This window comes from Pseudonaja textilis, chromosome Z (assembly GCF_049901715.1).
Source record: "Pseudonaja textilis isolate UNSWEBS1 chromosome Z, rPseTex1.2, whole genome shotgun sequence".
NCBI lineage: Eukaryota > Metazoa > Chordata > Lepidosauria > Squamata > Elapidae > Pseudonaja > Pseudonaja textilis.
This window is the reverse complement of record NC_142008.1, coordinates 54,870,066-54,890,529: the sequence shown is the minus strand read 5'-3', so window position 1 is coordinate 54,890,529 and position 20,464 is coordinate 54,870,066. Positions and strand designations below refer to the sequence as shown.

The 20,464-nt window shown below is 35.5% G+C and overlaps 1 protein-coding gene across 6 annotated transcripts in view; it reads left to right on the top strand.

The window, feature by feature from the left end:
- Window positions 1–7,029, top strand: part of ACAD11 (acyl-CoA dehydrogenase family member 11) — a 75,055-nt gene extending 68,026 nt beyond the window's left edge. For all 6 annotated transcript variants that reach the window (XM_026720385.2, XM_087916716.1, XM_087916715.1 and 3 more), the window contains 7 exons: window positions 472–538; window positions 936–1,021; window positions 1,646–1,717; window positions 2,148–2,302; window positions 2,495–2,611; window positions 6,448–6,557; window positions 6,791–7,029. In XM_026720385.2, the coding sequence (XP_026576170.1) occupies window positions 472–538; window positions 936–1,021; window positions 1,646–1,717; window positions 2,148–2,302; window positions 2,495–2,611; window positions 6,448–6,557; window positions 6,791–6,905 (722 nt within the window). In that variant the 3' untranslated portion in view covers window positions 6,906–7,029. The remainder of the gene's footprint in view (window positions 1–471; window positions 539–935; window positions 1,022–1,645; window positions 1,718–2,147; window positions 2,303–2,494; window positions 2,612–6,447; window positions 6,558–6,790) is intronic.
- The last annotated feature ends 13,435 nt before the right edge of the window (window positions 7,030–20,464 follow it).

Below are 20,464 nucleotides of genomic sequence, written 5' to 3'. Positions count from 1 at the left end.
CCATTTCTTCTTCCATGAAGAATGTCAGATACAAGGATCTGACACTAGCTCATTTATTGTACACAATAAATTATTATTCAAATTTGTCTTTTTAGGGTATGTTTTTCTTCATCTATATTAGTGGCACAGTGCAAAACCATTAGAAAAGCTAGTAACATTGGTCTGTTTGTGAATCAGGGATGATCAGCTAAATCTTTGAATTTCTGCCTTAGTGTAAAACATGATCTTATACCAGCATAAAGCTTTTTTTACATATAGCTAGTATTATTTGTCCCATTTGGAAGTAGTTTTCCAGGTTTTCACACAATGTTCCAATGTTCTCTTTAACTGTTGCTTTTAAATTTATTAGAAAGCAAGATCTATTGATCATTGCAACTGTATTTTCTTCTCTGAAAAGTTAAAAATATTGTAGATTCTTAACCCAATGATAAAGGTTTCAACCAAGAAATTCATTTAGTGTTCATTTTTTAGGAGCTGGAAATCCCAGCTGCAAGTTTGCTATTGTAATGGGCAGAGATAAAACTACTTCGGCATCCAGGTAAGAAGAAATGTTCAGTTTGTGTTTGAAATATGTACGGAACAAGAATCAACGTTTATTTTTGGTATATTATACTGTGGAGTAATTTTTTTATCACACTTCTACCCAGCTGCTAAGATACTGTCAATAACTTCTAGGTTGCTGCTCTAATAATCATAATTATTAAAGGAAAATATTCGTAGCTTAAGGTTGACATGAGGGATCCTTGGTGCTCTCTGAGCCTGCTTGTTTTCTTGCAGACATTTCATTACCCAAACTAGGTAGCATATCAGTGCTAGTAAGAAGTGTTGTGCAAGTAGGAAAACTGATAAAACTGATAAATATTTAGAAATCATTGTTAATCCAAAGCGTATTATGTTACTGTTATATTCAGTATTATAACTTTTGTTTCAATTAGATATAAACAGCATAGTATGATTATTGTGCCAATGGATACACCTGGAGTGAAACTTATAAGGCCTCTTTCAGTCTTTGGGTATTTTGGTAAGTGGAATTGTCAGTTGCTTGTACTTTGAATGCTTAAAGTTGCGTCTGAATATTTGTCTGATTTCTGAGCTGTAGGAGGAAATAGGAGATTGGAGGGGGGATATAAAGACTTCTATATAGGCTGGGTATATGCATGGAACTGTATTTGTACCATCTATATCAGAAAAATCAATCTGAGCTGCAGTGAGAAAAATATGTGGGATGCAGTGGGTTTCCTGAAGTTCTGATGGGAAGTCTGTTGTAAAGTCAATGCAGTGGGGTATTTTTTGCTCAGTTTGAAGTGAGAGGGAGAACATGGGTATTTGCAAGAGATGGTTAAAAAAAAAGGAAAGACAGCAACCATGGTGGTGTAAACAAATTTGCTTTTTTATATGCATTACATATTCTGTTGCCAGATAGGTTGGTTGGTTGGTTGACTTGACAGATACTTTAAACTGTGCAGAAATATTATATTATATTCCTGCATTCATTTGATATTATTCATTTAATATTTGCTATATTATTTTTGTTTTAGTTCTCCAAAGAGAGAATGACTTACTGTTAACTGTATTAGATTTTTTTTTAATAACACTGCTGGCAGTTTTCCTCAAATGATACTTGATTGTGTTCATAATTTTATAGATTATTTTCATGGTGGACATTTTGAAATACATTTTAATGATGTTCGAGTCCCTGCCACTCATCTGATACTGGGTGAGTATTGAATTTCTTCTTCTGATAGTTACTGGATTGTCAACAAACCTTTGTTGTTGAATTACCTGAACTGGGAGGAACCAGCTTTGCCATGGCTTTTTGACCTTTACACAATTGTATGATACATGTGAGAGCCAATTTGGTATAGTGTTAAGAAAGGCTAGAAACTGAGAGACCAGGAATTCTAATGCACCTTAAGCGCAATGCCAGTTCATTGATCTTGTGCCAGTCATTCTCTGTTACCTAGAAAGGAAACAATGGCAATCACGTCTGAAAAGTCTTATCAAGAAAAGTGTTTTAGACTATCCAGATGTTCTGTCTAAGACCGTAGAAAGTTATTATAAGTCAGAACTTTTGCATTCCAATGTAGCAAATAATTATATATTTCCCCCAAAGAGAAAAGAACTGCCTTTTTATTTTTGTAACAAAGGAGAGGGAAGAGGATTTGAAATAGCTCAAGGACGACTTGGACCGGGCCGTATTCATCACTGTATGAGATCAATTGGAGCAGGTGAAACTGCTCTGCGGATCCTGTGTGAGCGATCAGCCCAAAGGGTCACATTTGGGAAGAAACTCTATCATCATGTGAGTTCACAACCTAATTATATAGTGTTGTATATAAAAACTCTTTTTGCAATTTGAAGATGGACATGAAGCTAATAACAAGAGATACAGGGTAGCAAAGTAAGATCATTTTTTAAACCTGAGCACTGTGTGTAGTTTTGTTTTGTTTTTAAACTACGTTTTCTAATTTGCTTTTGCCTTATTTTCCTTTAGGAAGTTGTTGCTCACTGGATTGCTGAGTGCCGCATTGCTATTGAACAGGCAAGGCTACTTACACTGAAAGCGGCTAATAAAATAGATGCCATGGGCAATAAAGCAGCCAGGAAAGAGGTAACAGGACTGAAATTTTGTATGAGGAAGACAGAAGGGACAAACTGTCAGGAATTTAATTATATTAATGAAACTGTTTTTGCTGAGAAAAAAAGAAAATGGTGGCTTTCATAAACATTTGCATATACTTGAGAAACTTAATACACCTCATTCTTAATTTGGTTTGTATGTGGTTCGTTAATTTAAATCAATGGGTTTAAATTTGTCAATGATGAGAACTGATGTCAACAGTCAATTAACCAGTTATAATTGAATAATTCAATTGATAATTGAATACATAGTAGATCATTATGTAGCTCTCAAAGTAATTTTTCAATTTTGAAGAATTATACCGTGTTTCTCACAAAATAAGGCTGGGCCTTATTTTTTTTTGACCCCCGAAAAAACGGCTAGGCCATCTTTTCGGGGTGACTTAATCCACCCCCCATTGCATCCTTGGGTGGGCGGGCGGCGACAGCTTGGATGTTCGGGAGACCTTCCGCCACCGTTGCTTTCCCTTCTCCTTGCCATGGCGTTAGAAACAACGCCACAGTGTTTGGCGCAGCCACGTGCGACCAGCCAGGGCTCCTCCCTGCAACCGGAGCCCTGCGGAGACACTGGCTTCAGGCGCTCCTGTCGCCGCCTTCCCTTTGCCTTTGAAGGTAAGCGAATTATTTTAAAATGACACCCTACTACAACAAAGCCTCCCCTGCCCAAGAGGGCAGCCCGACCCCACGTGGGAGGCGAATCTCCCGGGGCCACAGCACAGGATCGGCCCACCTTGGGAGAAGTGCCCAGCCACCATCCCTGCCTGGCGCTGGGCAGAGCGCGAAGAGCTTCGCCTGGGGTGCCCAGCGCAGCTGACAGGGCGGAGCCCACCTGCCCAATGGCAGAACTCTCACCAAGGCAGCGAGGGCCGTGCTGGCGGGATGAGCGGAGGGCCTGGCGGGAGGCGCTCGCTGCCTTGGTGAGTTCTGCCATTGGGCAGGAGGGCCCGCCTGTCAGCTGCGCTGGGCGCCCCAGGCGAAGCTCTTCGCGCTCTGCCCAGCGCCAGGCAGGGATGGCTGGTTGTTTCTCCCGAGGTGGGCCGATTCTATGATGCGGCCCGGGAGATTCGCCTCCCCACGTGGGGTCGGGCTGCCCTCTCGGGCAGGGGAGGCTTTGTTGTAGTAGGGTGTCGTTTTTAAAATAATTCACTTTAACTTCAAAGGCAAAGGGAAGGCGGCGACAGGAGCACCCGAAGCCAAGTGTCTCCGCAGGGCTCCGGTTGCAGGGAGGAGCCCTGGCTGGCCGCACGTGGCTGCGCCAAACACTGTGGCGTTGCTCTAACGCCGCGGCAGCAAGGGAGAAGGGAAAGCAATGGTGGTGGAAGGTCTCCCGATATGAAGTGCCCCACCAATGCAGGCAGCACCATATCCAGGCATGCAACAAAAGTACTTCCTAACAGCAAGCCCCCCTGCCATTCCCCCCCATTTCGCATGTTCAATATGGGCCTTAATTTGGGGGGGAGGGGCTTAATTTGATTTTATGCCAATAAAACATGGTGGGGCTTCCTATTGGTGGAGGATGTATTGTTGGAGAAACACGGTATCTTTTATTGATAAACTTAGTTAAATTTTATTGTGTATAGTGATGAATTTTATTATGGAATCCTTATCATCTCTCTACAAAAAAATGAAGGGAACATTAAGCTGAGATATAAATAATGCACAAAACTTACTTCATGACTATGAATCTTTCTTGTTTGGGAAACAGGAAGTGACATCACAATGACACCAGTAGCAAGGGAATGGAGCTCTCTGTCTCTGTGCTGGCTTCTTCATGTTTGTAGAAGCCAAAGCCATTCTGGGGGAGTGGTGAAGCAAAAGAGAGGTGCCTTGTGAGGTTCCAGGGGAGAATGAAATTCCCCTGTAAAGCCCCAAGGCTATTGCTTTCTATGTCACATTGTACAGAAGAGGCAGCCAAGATGGCTGCCACATAGCCAAAGACAGCTTTATAACTAAGAAGATTGCAGAAGCAGAATTAGTGACAGTGACTGGAAATGGGTGAGAACAATCCATTTTACTTTAAATGCAATCCTGAAAAGAATATTCAGAAAACAGGACTCATAATTATATTTAAAGTGGCAGTGATCTGATTATTGGAATGAAATGTTAAAATTCTAAGAAGTAAAGGAAGATTTAGGAAAGGACACGGAGGTTTTGAAAGAGGTCAGGTGTCTGCCAGGTGCTACTGCCAGCAGAGACAAGAGGCGTATTCTTAAGATAGTCAAGAATGCCAGTAAGGACTGTGATGTTGATGCTATTTTTCTTCCATCTTGGTACAAATGATCTGTCCCAGAAGGATGTACTTTCTGTTCAGAAAGACTTCCAGAGCTTGGGGTATGAACTTAGTAGTATGGGCTGTAGGCTTATCTTTTCAGAGGTTCTACCAGTATGCAAGGAACAAAAAGGGAAGGGCCAGCATGTAGTGGAGTTTAATGTGTGGCTGAAGGAGTGGTGTAAAAGGGAAGGCTTTGGTTTTATTAGTCATGATGTCTGCAGATGGTCCAATGAAAAACTGTACAAAAGAGATGATCTGCATCCATCAAAGAAAGGGACTGAGTTACTTGGCATTAAATTCACAGATTTGCTGGATAAACATTTAAACCGAACAGCAGGAAAAGAGAATTAATTACAGAATATTTCTGTCCCTAGCAACCTAAAATTAATAAGGATACCAGTGCATGTAAAATAGATGTTTGTGCAGGTAAGATTATCAACCTTGCTGTCAACCAAAACCAAGCATTTAATAGTGAGTGCCACACCATGTGCATTAATCAAACTGGTGGCAAGAAAGTAGGGGCAGGCAGGCAAAACACAGGTGATGTAGACAGTAAACACAGCGTCAGACATAAAGATCTCAAGTGCCTATATACAAATGCACAAAGTCTGGGGAACAAACAGGGTGAAGTTGAACTACCAATACATGAAGATAGATATGATACAGTTGGAATAACAGAAACTTGGTGGGATGAAACCCATGATTGGAACATACTGGTAGAAGAATATAAACTGTTCAAAAAAAAAACCAGACTCCATAAAAGAGGAGGTGGACTTGCACTGTATATAAAGGACCATTATATTGCTACAGAAATGCATGAAACCAAAGATGAAAACCTCCTAGAATGAATATGGGTCAATATAAAAGAAAAAAAGAATGACATGGCCATAGGTATATATGGCCACCCAATCAAGCAGAAAAAAATAGATGTCCTTTTTGCCAACCAAGTAACAAACATATGCAGGAAACACACAACAATAGTAATGGGGGACTTCAATTATCCTGACATCAATCCTGATATCAGAACTAATTCTGCACCAAGTGAGAAATCAAATAAGTTCCTAACCAACCTAGCTGACATTAAATATGGAGAATATTTTCATATTTGTACTAAAATGTAAGACATTCTGGAACACACTGTTCACACAATGATATGTTTGTTGTAATAAAAAAATTATTGCAAAAAAAAAAATTCTTGTTCGGACCAAGTTTGATAAGATTATCCCACACAGTGCTTCTTCTGGTTGTCCTCTACAATGCAATTATTTGTGTTGATTTAAGAAAGCAATTAAATAGGGGTCACAGGGAGACATATATAGGGAGTTTTATTAACAAAAGTCTCAAGGTGGGATTGATACTCATATTAGAAGGCCTCATGCCCATTTGTTATGTCCCACTCAGAATCTCCCAGGCTTAGAAACAATTAAAAATAAAAGTCTAGATTTTCACTTCCTTAGATTCAAAAGTCAGCTTGCCATGAATGACATCTTTTTATTTCTACACTAATTTAAAAAAATTCTAACTCATCTTCACAGATTGCTATGATCAAAGTGGTGGCACCCCGAGCAGTCCTTAAGGTGATAGATTGTACTATTCAAATTTGTGGTGCTGCTGGATTCTCAGAAGATTTCCCATTGGCTCAAATGTAAGTAGAAAATACTACTACCAACCCAAGTCACTAGAACTCTCCCAAAAAACATATTTGCATACATATATTTATGTTTTACTATTGTTTTGCACTTCTAGTTAGATGCTAACTGCATTTCGTTGTCTGTGTCCATGGCAATGACAATAAAGTTGAATTTAATCTAATGGCTATTAAGTAGCAGCTATTCTATTCTGTACTGTTGAATTGGCACAATCTTAATATTTTCACAGGTTTGCCTATATTCGGACTTTGCGTGTGGCAGATGGGCCTGATGAAGTTCATCTCTCAGCAATTGCAAAATTAGAATTGCTTGACCAAGCCAGGCAAATGAATGCACACCTATAACAACTATTTTATTTTGTGATGGCAGTGAAAAATCCAAACTTTCCTCCACACAGCATTTTTCTTAAAATTAAGTATAACACCTAAAGAGGAACATTCCAAAAAATAAAGCAAAACCTTGATTAAATTTTAGTAATCTGTTTTTATTTCTGCAGAAAAGCTAAGTCATTTAATTGGAAAACTAGAATAATAAGCACAAATATTGTTGCCAAACCATCCCAACAGAATTTATCATCCCCCCTGTTCACTGTTGGGGATGATGAAAATGAAAGTTATGCTATATTATGCTTATATACTTTTACTATGCCAATACTAAGATTTCCATTCATTTAATCTCTAGTGGTTATTTCTTCTTTTTTGGAAGCTGTGGTAAATGTAAATACAGCCTTTGAAAATGGGCATCAAACAAATAAATGAACAAATCCAAACATTTTTGTAATCTGCTTTAAACAATAAAAATATTTTAATTAGTGAGCTGATTGGTTTTAAATTTATCAAATAAATAACTCAGTGAGCAAGAACCTTCCTCAGCAAAAATCTTTTAATTCTAGAAAGTGTGGGTATCTTGGTGGCAATAACTATTCAGCTCAGGTACTCTTGAGCAGCTGCAATAGTGATGAAGATCACAGCTAATTTATCTTTTTAAATTAAATGGCAAATTATTAGCATTTTGCATTTATATCAGGTTGTTTAAAAAGATCTTTTGGAGTTTTCCTATTTTTATACTCCATTTTCTTCTAGCTGATTTGACCTTCCCTAGTCTGCCAGTTGATGAACAAATTATTGTTCATTATGTTGGTATTTTGAGCCTGGTTCTGTCCTTAGCAGTTAAATACCAGTTATGTATGCTTCTTGCAAACAAATTATTTCTGTGTCCACTTTTTGTAATTGTGTAAAAAAAATTCTTCGTTTAGCAGGGGACTTTAATTCATTTATATTCATTGAAAGGATTCCATTTCTTTTCTCCAACTTATTATATTTATTATATTTAGGGTTTGGTATCTTTCTGTCTTTGTTCTGTCACTAGTCCCTCTTCTTCTTGGCCAGTGTTTTTTTTTTCTCTTTGTCTTCTTCATTTTGTATCACTGTATCTTCTGCTGTTTTTTCTCCCTGGTTTCTTTTGGATTCCTTATCTTCTTGTGCACCTTGTGTTAGCTTACATGTCTGTCATAGAAATCCGCTGCCTTAAAGGTAGAATCCAGTCTATATCTTCTAGAGTGCCAGTTAATTAGGATCTCCTCCGGAACCAGCCATCTAAAATTTATTCCTTTTTTATTCAGCTTTGTTGTCTTCTTAGATCTTTTATCTTCCAGGGGCTCTATTTCAACATTGTAATTTTATTTTGTCTATATTGTAATGGTTCTTCCCTCACTCTCTTCAATATTTCATCCCATATTGTTCTCTTGACAAATCTAACATGGATCTCTCTGGATACTTTCTTCTTGCATAACTTGAGTTTAGCCTGTAAATTTGATCAATGTCCTCCATTATTAAAACTTTGTCAATTTGCAAAGCATCTGGCAGCAGATTCATAATCACTTCCATCAGGGATGGGATTCAAATCTTCTAACAACCAGTTCTGTGGGCATGGCTTAGGTGGTGGGTGAGGCTTGGTGGTCATATGACTGGGTGGACATAGCTTGGTGGTCATGTTATTGGCTGGGTGTGATCAACTCAATATCACTCACATCAAGGCATGCATCTCCTCGCCTGGCCTCTCATGACTGTGGGGATGCTGCAGTTGTAAGTGTGAAAAATGGTCATAAGTCACTTTTTTCAGTGCCATTGTAACTTTGAATGGCCACTCCACACAAGCAAAATACCAGCAAAGGAGGGGAAAAAAACTCCAGAGACGTTCCAGAGACAGGAAGTCTAGTCCTGCCAAGAATGTAATAAGGGTTAATGGAGAGGCAGTTTCTGTAAGCAACACCAGAATGTTTCCTTCCTGCCTTCCTTACAGGATTAGGCCAGTAATTTCTTCTTCTTCTAACTGGTTCTCCGAACTGCTTAGAATGCTAACAACCACAGGAGGTTGTTAGGGAGGGCGGAGCTGGCGTCTCAGTGGTACAGCGTGCGATCTTGAAGCTCCAAGATTGCCACTGATATCTCCATTGCAGGATGGTCCACTGGACCTAAACTGTCCTGTAAGGATGGTGACTAAGGAGGGCACATCCTGTCGATCCCAGGGACATCGCAAAGTCCTTGGGTGATCCAGGAAAAGCCCTTTTGCTGGCGGCGGAGAGGCAGCGATTCAAGCTGCTGAAGCTGGGACAGCTCTGGAATGGAAGACATTGAAGGAAAGTGTGTCAGCTTGGTGAGATGAACTTTTACCTATTATTGCTTGAAGAGAACACACTGAAAGGTTTAAAGTTAAATTAAAAGTGAAGAGAAAAGTGTTCAAGCAGCAAAATTAAGCTAGTTAAAGTGAAAGTTTTTTCCTTTTCCCTTTTTATTGGAACTTTGAAGTTGGTAAAGTTACTGAATTTTAAACTGGACTGTTTTTTTAAAATTTTCTATCTTTGTTTTTATTTTTATTTTTTAAAACAATTTTTTGAAAGTCTGTTTTGATTAAGACTCTTCTTTTGGATTTGATTTTTTTTTTTCAAAAGGAAGGATTCCATTTTCTTTTTTTGTTTCTGCTATTGGATACATGAGGGGGGGGGTGAAAGTGAAGGGGGGGAAAAGTAGCACTGCCATCTCGAGGCTTGGACATATTGTTTCTTTCTTTCCTCAATATGTTCATGTACTTGTGCTATACTCAAGGACTCTGAGCTTTGCACTGGAAAAGATAGTGGGATGAGCATGACAGATTGTTTATACAGGTGCCCATCTGTGAAACTAAATAATTAGAGCTTTGAGCTGAAGTTGAAAGAAAGAAGATTGAAGTGACCTTGAAAATACTGGAACCAGAAACATTGAGTTGATTTATTAAAGAGCCTTGGATACTCAGTAGCAGTGGCTGGCTTAACTTCAGGTTATTTTCCATCTCCTTTTCTACTCCCCGCCCAATTGGATTTTATATTTGGATTTTAACCTTCTATTCCAGAAACTAGAACATAAATTTTTTACTTCTTTTTTTATCCTCTTCCTTTTCTCTCTTTTATTAAGAGAAATAATTGGATTAAGGTACATAAGTGCCTGAAGATTTTTCTTTTTTTTCTTTTTCTTTTTTGGAGTGGCAGAATTCTACTTAAGATTTCAAAATGTAGAAGAAGGGAAAGGTGAAAATCTTGCTGAAATAATGACAGAAATACTGGCAGAAGCATTAGAGATAACTAAAGAGAAGATGATGGATGGGATGGATGAAGTGTTCCATGTCTATACAAGATACGCAATGAGAAACAGACTGCGTAGAGAAGTTCATATCAGATTCCCTAAAAAGATTATTAAGACACAGATACTGCAGGTGGCAAGAGAGAAAACTTTAAAGTACGAAGATAAAGAAATTGTGGTGCTGAAACAGATACCCAGAAGAGTAAGAGAGGTGAGAAGAGAATATTTATTTTTGACCAAAGCGTTACTTAAAAGAGGAGTAAATTACAGATGGCTGATGCCAGAAGGCCTCTTGTTCTCCTGGCAGGAAAAAAGACACAGAATTGACACAGTTGAAAAAACTGAGCTATTCTACTTGGAATATTTCAGAGGAAAGGAGGAAGAAGCTAGAAAGGAAGAGTCACTAATTGAATTCCAAGAGGAGTGTATAGCAGTAATTGAAAAGGAGAAAGAAGGTGCAGTAGGTGGTGTAGAAAGAGAGAGCAGTGAGAATTAAGACCTACTAGAGTAATAAAAACCCCTCACAAAGCTTAACATGGATGAAAGAAAATTGATTACGATTAACATAAATGGACTTAACTTGGCTACTAAAAGAAGGAAAGTATTTCACAAATTAGAGAAATTAAAATTTGATATAATTTGCTTACAAGAAGTACATATTAAAAAACAACATGAATATATACTGAAACAAAAAAAAAATAGGGAAATTATTTGCATCGCTGGCACAATCTTAAAAAGGTGTGGTTTTATAAAAGACACAATTTTGGCGGAATTAATTTACGCAGATGACGATGGAAGGATTTTGATGGTGGAAATAATGGACAATAATGTTAAAACACTTCTAATTGCAATTTATGCTCCGAATGATAACCAAGAAGAATTTTACAGGAAATTACATATGAAAATACTTGAACTGGACTATGCTAATATTTGTATGATGGGAGATCTTAATGGAATAGTTAATGATCGGTTGGACTACAAAACACAGAAATCAATAAAGAAAGCTAGAAAGATATTACCAAAATCTTTCTTTCGAATAACAGTAGAATTCAGCTTAAAAGATGCATGGAGAGAGAGAAATGTGGAGAGTAAGCAATACACTTTTTACTCAAACAGACATGCTTCATGGTCTAGAATAGACATGATATGGATATCAGCAGAATAACTGGCTAACCTACGAGAGATTGAAATAGAAACAAGCACTTGGGCAGACCATAATCCAGAGACAGTTACTTGGAAAGGATATAAGAGGAGATCCAGATGGACCTTAAATAATACTATATTAAAGGAAAAAGATTTTAAACAGAAAATAGAGAAAAAACTTGCTTTCTTTTTTAAAGAAAATAGAAAAGAGGATACATCTTTACAGAACCTCTGGGACACAATGGAGGCCTACACAAGAGGCTTGATAATAGACTATACAAGGAAAAGAATTATAAGACAGAAAAAGACTTTCAAAATAGTGGAAGATGACTATAAGAGACTGGAAAAAAGAATTACAGAAGTTTCCGCAAAAAAGAGATTAAAATTAAAATGGACATAACTAAACATAAAATGGGACAAATAGAAAAAGAGGAATTAGCACAAAAAATTAAAAATGCTAAACACAATTACTTTGAAGATGCAAATAAACCAGGTAGATGGCTAGCCTATAAACTGAAAAAGGAGAGAGAATCAAGAAGGATTATCCAACTAATAAATGAAGAAGGACATGCTTGCTATGGAAATGAGAAGAAAAAAATTATACAAGATTACTATGGGAAATTGTATTTTCAAGAGAATATTCAAGAAGAAAAAGTTAAGCAATATTTGCAGAAAGTGAATTTATCCCCGATACCCAAAGATATGGAAACAATGCTAGAAGGGAATATAACAATGATGGAACTAACAGAAGCCTTAAAAAAACAGAATGTTGGAAAAGCACCAGGTCTAGATGGCTTACCAGCAGAATTTTACAAGACTTTCCAGGAAATATTGAATCTTCACCTATTAGAAGTAATGAACGAAGTTATGTTAAAGAAAAGAATACTCAAAACATGGACAGAAGCATATATTACACTTATACTGAAGGAGGATACAGACCTGCAGCAAGTTAAAAATTATAGACCTATATCCCTATTAAATTCAGACTATAAAATTTTTGCTTTAATTTTGGAAGAAAGACTAAAAAGATATTTAAATAACTTTATTCATATTGATCAAAATGGATTCCTGCCAAAGAGACAAATCAAAGACAATGTGAGAATTATTTTGGATGCTCTGGAATACTATGAGACACATCCTGAGAAGCAAATGGCTTTGATGTTTTTAGACACACAAAGCCTTTGACAATGTGAGTTGGTGATTTATGTTTTTGCAATTGGAACAAATGGGCTTTGGTAAAAAATTCATTCAAGCCATTGAAATGATATACTATGAACAAACTACAAAGGTTATGGTAAATGGAAAACTAACAGAATCTATAGATATAAGAAAAGGGACAAGACAAAGTTGTCCACTGTTGCCCCTGCTGTTTGTGTTAACATTGGAAGTGTTGAATAAGAATATTAGAGAAGACAAAGAAATAAAAAGAATGAAAATCAAAAAGGAAGAGTATAAATTGCAAGCCTTTGCAGATGACCTGGTATTTATATTAGAAGATCCATTGGAAACAGCACCTAAATTAATAAAAAAAATAGAAGAATATGGAAAAGTAGCAGGTTTGAAAATAAACAAAGATAAAACAAAGATATTAACAAAGAATATGTTAGTAAGACGAAATAAAGAGTTGGAAGAAGTTTTAGAAATACAGGTCACAAACAAGGTTAAGTATTTAGGGATATACATCACACCAAGATGTAGCACACTGAAGGAGGATAATTATCTTAAACTCAAACAGCAGATTGCGACAGATTTGACAAAATGGGGAAACTTACAGTCATCATTGATTGGGAGAATATCTACAATTAAGATGAATGTATTGCCTAGAATTTTATATTTATTCCAGACAATTCCAATCTGACTAGGGAAAGAGTTTTTTGAAGACTTAAATAGCATTGTGTTGAAATATATTTGGCATGGCAAAAAAGCAAGAATAAAATTAAAATTGTTACAAGATGCAAGAATAAGAGAAGGGTTTGCCTTGCCTAACTGGGAGTTGTATTATCAGGAGACAAATTTGATGTGGATAAAGGAATGGATAACATTAAGGAACAATAGAGTATTGATCTTAGAAGGGTATGACTTGCTGTTGGGATGGCATGCCTTCCTTTGGTATAAGGGGACTAAAACACAGGGATATTTTAGAAGACATTATATTCTAGAGGCATTGTTTTTGAATTGGGAAAAGATAAAAAGACAATATTATTTAAAAATTCCATTATGAATATCTACCATTGAAGCTTTTTCTTATCCAATAATATATAAAAAGGAACAAACAGATATGGTGAGATATTGAATGAAAAGAGTGAACTTAAATCTATGCAAGTGTTGGAAAAACAAGGTGTAACAATGAACTGGTTTTCATATTTGCAAATACAATCTAGATTTGATAAAGATGTTAAAACAGAAGGTATCTATGACAAGTTGACTGATTTAGATAAAATTTTGACAGGTACTGATGAAGAAGTAATCAAAAAACTTTATGGACATTTGCTAAAGTTTAAATTAGAGGAAGAACAAGTAAAAGAAACAATGATTGCGTAGGGGAAAAATTTTGGATATGGGATTGATTTAGAAAAATGGCAAAAATTCTGGTCTCAAAATTATAAAATGACAATGTCAACTGCATATAAAGAAAATTTGTGTAAGATGTTTTACAGGTGGCATCTTCCCCTGATGAGACTTGCGAGAATGTTTAAGAATAAATTGGATAAATGTTGGAAATATCATCAGATACCTGCTTCATATTACCATATGTGGTGGACATTCTTGGATGCAAAAAAATATTGAACTAAAATCCACACATGGTTGGAAAAAATGATAAAACAACATATAGACTTTAAACCAAAGATCTTTTTATTGGGAATTATACCAGAAATATACAACGAAAAGTTGAAATATTTGATTGTAAATGTATTAACAGCGGCTAGGATTGTGTTTGCTAAGAATTGGGAAAATGATAAAATATCTATGCAGGAGGAAGTTATTAAGAAAATTATGGATTATGCTGAAATTAGTAAACTGACATTTTAAATTAGAGAACAAGAAGATAAACAATTTTATATGATGTGGGATTTTTTTATCAATGGTTGGATAAAAAGAGATGGTAATGTAATAGACTAGATAATTCTGTGATAGAAATTTAATAGATTGATATAAACATAATATAGACATATATAACCATTGGTTGAAAGTATAACATAAATTTTAAGATAAAATTTGGAATATCTCATATAAAATGATGGAATAAATAGTTTAGTCATGGATGATTAATAACTGATAAATACATAAGCATGTTAGTTTGACAGTATGAAAATTGATATAAACTGTGAGTAAATGACTATAAAAGGATAGCACAAAAGATTTGTAACCAACTGACACACTGTATGTATATAAAATGGAAGATGGTTTTATGTTTTTATGTTTTGTATGTGTATGTTTGTTTCTTTTTAAATAAAAACTTTTTATAAAAAAAAGAATGTTAATAACCACTTCTAGTGAATAGGTGCAAACTGGTAGAATCCCACCCCTGACTTCCATTAAATTTTCCTCCTTATCTTCAAGTATGTTCTGAAATCTTAATATGTATGACACTTTCTCCATTTCTAATGTTACTACTGTATTTTTCAGATTTTTGTTTGCCTGTACCATTCTTTGGTTTTATTCTTTTATTTCTTCCATCTTTTTTTTATTTCTTCTGTTTTATCTTCCATTTTCTGAATTCTTTGTAATCCTTTTTTGAAACATTTCTAGCTGGGAATTTATGTTAAGAACCTGTTCTTGTCTATTTTTTTCCATTTTGTATTGATTATTTTTTATCTCACTTTTTATCTCATTGTGATTTTTTTCTTGTATCTTCTTTTTGTGAAGCAATTGCTTCCTGAATCATCTGTAGCATTGTCAGCATTTCTTTTTGAAAGTTATTAGATTTTGCCTGCTGGAGCATGGAATCTATAGATCTTTGGTGTACAGGACTAATGAGATTTGAGACATTCATTTTTACTTCCCCCAACAAATATTCAGTTCTTCAACTAATAACTAATAATATATTAGTGTTATTTAATATAGCCCACTAATTAGTTATCAAAAAGCAATTTATTTTATATTTTAAATCTTACAGCTTTTAACTTTAGTTTATATTCTTTCCTTTATCTATAGACTTTATAATCTAACAGTTGTGTCCACCAAAATAAAATAAGGTTTTTAAACTAGCTCCCTCAGTCAACATTCAACCCATATTTGTAATCCAAACTCCGGGGTTTATATAGCCAGCTTGTCTTGTCCCATCAATAAATACAATTCAATTGATGTTTACAATCCATAATAGTCCGCAATAGCCCATCAGTTTTAACTAATACATCCCACCAAACAATAAACTGCATTGCATTGTTCTCTTTATTTGCCAGTTGTGTCTTATTCTACTGATGACTCTTGCTTCAAGGTCACCAGTCCTTATTTATTAGAGCCACACCTGCTATTTGCATATAAGATGTTTCAGCAACTTTCTCTTTACCACATGTGTCACAATCTTTCAAATAATTCCTTGAGAGTTCATAACACAACTAATGTTTAGTATTCTTTGATTAGTTATTTTAAATTGTCTTTGCTTTCCAAGACTTTAGTAAAACTTTAAAAGTTCTTAATGTCTGCCAAATAAAGTTTGTTTTCCTAATAAGTTCACTCTGGTTTTCTATTTTAAGTTCCCTTTTGGGCCCCTCATTAGTTTGACTGCCATTTCTTTTTCCTCTGGTGAAGTGGGGTTTATTTTCCCTCCTTCTGAGGGGCGTCTGAAGGGCTTTTCTTTCTTTTGAGATTTATCTGTTGCAGAAAGAGAAAAAGTAGTCTTATCCAGTTTCAGAGCACAATGTTAATAATCTTTCAGAGCTTTTCTCCCCAGTTATTGATAGGTTCAAGCAAGTTGCACAAGTGCAGCTAGCCCTTTCTCCTGACAGTTTGTCAGTTTCCCTGGATCTAACGAGCAAACTGCTATCTGCTCATGATCTACAGAAGTGACTTTGACTCCCTTGGGGGCCTCTGACAGGATGAAATCAATCATGGAAAGCCAAGCTCAGTTTTCCCATGACTATATCACCATGACACCAAACCAGAAATTATATTTTACATCAGCACAGCAAAAAAAAAAAAAAGAGTAGCCTTATATATTAAAGAATCATTGAATTCTAAACAGATATACTCAGCTGAAGAAGGAATAATTTTGATGGTGAAAATAATAATCAAAAAAAGTTTTGATAATAGCAATATATACACCAAACAATAAGCAAGATTTTTTTTACTAAGCATTACATAAGAAAACATTGGAAATGGACTATTAAAACATTTGCCTTCTAGATTTTAGTGCAATTGTAGATGAAACACTAGGCTATAAAAGCACTAAACTAGGGAAAAAAGGAAGAAAGAGACTACCTAAGACTTTCTTCGAAACGATAGAAGGAATTTGTACACAAGATGTCTAGAGAGAATTTTTTTTTAAAAAAAGACCCAATATACATTTTATTCAAATAGACATAAATCATGATCTAGAATTGATATGGATGTCTCCGGAATTAAGAACTGGTATACTGGAAGTGGAAATAGAACTGAGTGTTTGGGCAGACCATAATCCAGTAAAATTGATTTGGAGAGGAGTAAAGAAGAACCTTAGGTGGACATTGAACCAAGCCATATTAAGAGATAAAGAATTCACAGAGCCTGAAGCAATGGAAATTGAATTTTTCTTTAGAGAAAATAAAAGAGAAGATACATCACTCCAGAACCTATGGGACACAGCTAAAGCATACTTTAGAGGGTTAGCTATAACCCATGTAGCTAAAAAAAAGAAAAAGTGTTGGACTATGATGTTGAAAGAAAAGTATAAGAAATTGGAGTTAGAGCTTCAAAGAGATCCCCAAAAGAAAACGCTTAAAAGACAAATGGAGATAATTAAACATGAATTGAACTGAGTAGTTTTCGAAGAAATAGCTTAACAAATCAAAAGGGCAAAACAAATCAAGAAGATGGTTGGGGTATAAACTGAAAAAAGAAAAAGAGAAAAAGTTGATAAATAAATTGCAGGATGATCATGGATATATACATTTTCAAAGTGAGTCAATAAAAAAATAGTTAAGACTATTATGAAAAGTTATATAATTCAGAAAATAAGCCTATGGAAAAAACAACACAATATATGGAAGAAGTCAACTTACCCAAAATCCCAGAAAACTTTAAAACTATACTAAATGGGAAAGTAACAGAAGTGATAAAAAAGACAGAAAAATTATAAAACTCCAGGTCCAGATAGGCTACTAGCAGAATTTTATAAATGTTTTGCAGATACATTAAGCTTGCCACTGAAAGATATCTGTAACAAACTAATATCGGAAACTAAGTTACCAAATACACGGACAGAAGCAAATATACTAATACCAAAAGATCTGACACAGATGCAAAACTATTGACCAATATCCTTACTAAATGTGGACTATAAAATCTTTGCTTCAATAACAGCAGAAACTGACTTTTTTTTTGACTGAATTTATTCACCCAGATCAAAATTGCTTTTTACCAAAAAGACAAATAAAACACAATTTAAGGATTATTTTGGATACATTAGAATATTATGAAGTACATCTAGGAAAACAAATGGCACTAATCTTAGATGCCTAGAAGGCCTTTGGCAATGTGAGTTGGCCATTTATGACATATCAATTAAATTGACTTTGGAGAAGAATGTATAAATGAATTAAGATGATATAAACAAATAGCTTAGGTAATTGTAAATGAGGACTATACAGAGAGTTTTAATATAACAAAAGAGACAAGGAAAGGATGCCCGCTATCACCTTTACTATTTATATTGACTTTGGAAAATTTTGAACAGGAATATCAGACAAAATTCAGAAATTAAGGGACAGGAGATAAGAGAAGAAAGATATAAATTACAAGCATTTCCAAATGATTTGATATTTATTGTAGAAAAACTGCTAGAGACAATCCCAAAGCTGTTAATAGAGATAGAGGAATTTGGAGAGGTAGAGAAAATAGAGACAAAACTAAAATTATAGTAATAATCTCACACAAAAACAAAATCTGGCAGAAAAAGTGGACTTTCAAATAGTTACGAAAGTAAAACATTTGGGAATATACTTAACAGCAAGATGTACAATGATAAAAAAGACAATTATATAAAACTACTTAAGCAAATAAAATTAGATTTAGAAAATTTTTCAATGTTAGGAAGGATTGCCACAATAAAAATGAATATCCTACCAACTGTTTTTCCTGTTTCAAACAGTACCTATAAAAATTGAAAAGAAATTCTTCAAGGATTTAAACAAATTGATGCTGAAATTTATTTGGCAAGGGGAAAAATTAGAATAAAGTTGAAAATGCTACAAGAATCTAAAGAAAATTGAGGGTTTGGATTACCAGATTGTTTTTTTATGTGGTTAAAAGAATGAATAACTCTCAGACACAAGATACTGTTACATTTAGAAGGACATGATTTACAGTTAGGATGGCACACCTTCCTATGGTATGAGAAGAATAAAATTCATAGATTTTTCAAAATTACTATATAAGAAATTCACTAATATTGACATGGGAAAAGGTAAAATATACTTGAAAATTCCAGAATGGCTGTCAGCAATGGAAGCTTTTTGTATATAAAGTATATAAGCCTTTATATACTCTATATACAAATCTGGTGAAGCTTGAAAAAAATCATAATATATAAAGATGTTTTAGACATTGAAGAGAAATTAAAATTGAAGCAAACGGCATTATACTATCATTGTGGTGTCAATTGCAAATATAATCTAGATATGATATAGATACAAAAAAGTATGGCTTCTATAAAGCATAAACAGCATTTGATAAGATACTGTTGAACTCTGATGAAAAATTAAGAAGGTATTTGACTTTTTGCTAAATTTAAAAATGGAGGATGAACGAATAAAAGACACAATAGTACAATGGAGAAAAAAACTTTGGCTATAATACAGGATTAGAGAAATGGCAGAATTTATGGGAAGGGAACTATAGATTAACAATGGCAACTTCTTATAAAGAAAATTTATATAAAATGCTTTATAGATGGCATTTACCACCTGCGAAGTTAGCTAAAATGCTTAAAAATATGTCTAGCAAATGTAATCAAAAGATGGGCACATTTTATCATATGTGGTGGATTTGTGCTAAAAAAAAATGGGGCAAAATACATAGATGGCTAGAAAATATAATAGGGAAACATGTAGACTTTAAACCTGAACTTATTAGGGATGATATCAGGAAAAAAATTGATAAGAGAAGTATGTATTTAGTATTATATATTTTAACAGCATTGATGATTATCTTTGCACAATATTGGAAAGATGAAGAAACACCTCAAGATGAAGAGATAATTAAGAAAACATTAGACTGCAGAAATGGACAGACACATTGAAAATAAAACAAGTAAAGAGATCAAATAGATAGTAAAAAAATAAACAAACGATCCAGATAATAGAAGAGAAATCAGAACAAGCAGAGAAAAATGTAGATGAGATAAATCAAAGGTTGACCCAGGTAAATGAGCTAGAGCCATTGTTGGCAAACCTATGCCACTCATGCCGGAAGTGGCATGCAGAGCCATTTCCTCCAGCACGTGAGAGGTCGCCCAAAAGAGCCCCACTGTGCATGCGTACGTACACCACTGCCCAACAGCTGATTATCAGGTATCTGGCATGCATGCACAGAGGGTGAAGGGTGTGTGTGCGGAAGACTTGTGTGCATGCACAGGGATGTGCTGCGCACGAAGGGATCACATGCGCATGCGCAGACATGCTGTGTGTGAGGGGGAACCATGCGTGCATGCGTGGACACGTGCGCAAGGGAGTCATGCACATGTGCAAAGACGCACGTGAGGGAATCATGCACACATGCTCAGACATGCAACACACGGAGTCATGCACATGTGCAAAGTTGCACAGCGCGCAAGGGGGAATTGCACATGCATGTGCAGATGTGTGGTGCACAAGGAGGGAGTCATGTGCGCATGCGCAGACATGCGGTGTGCAAGGTGGTCACATGCACATGCACAGGGGGCATGGGGGGCCCAGCATGCATTGCCTTCTGGGTGCTGGCACATGAGCATGCACAAGCGAGTGAGCAAG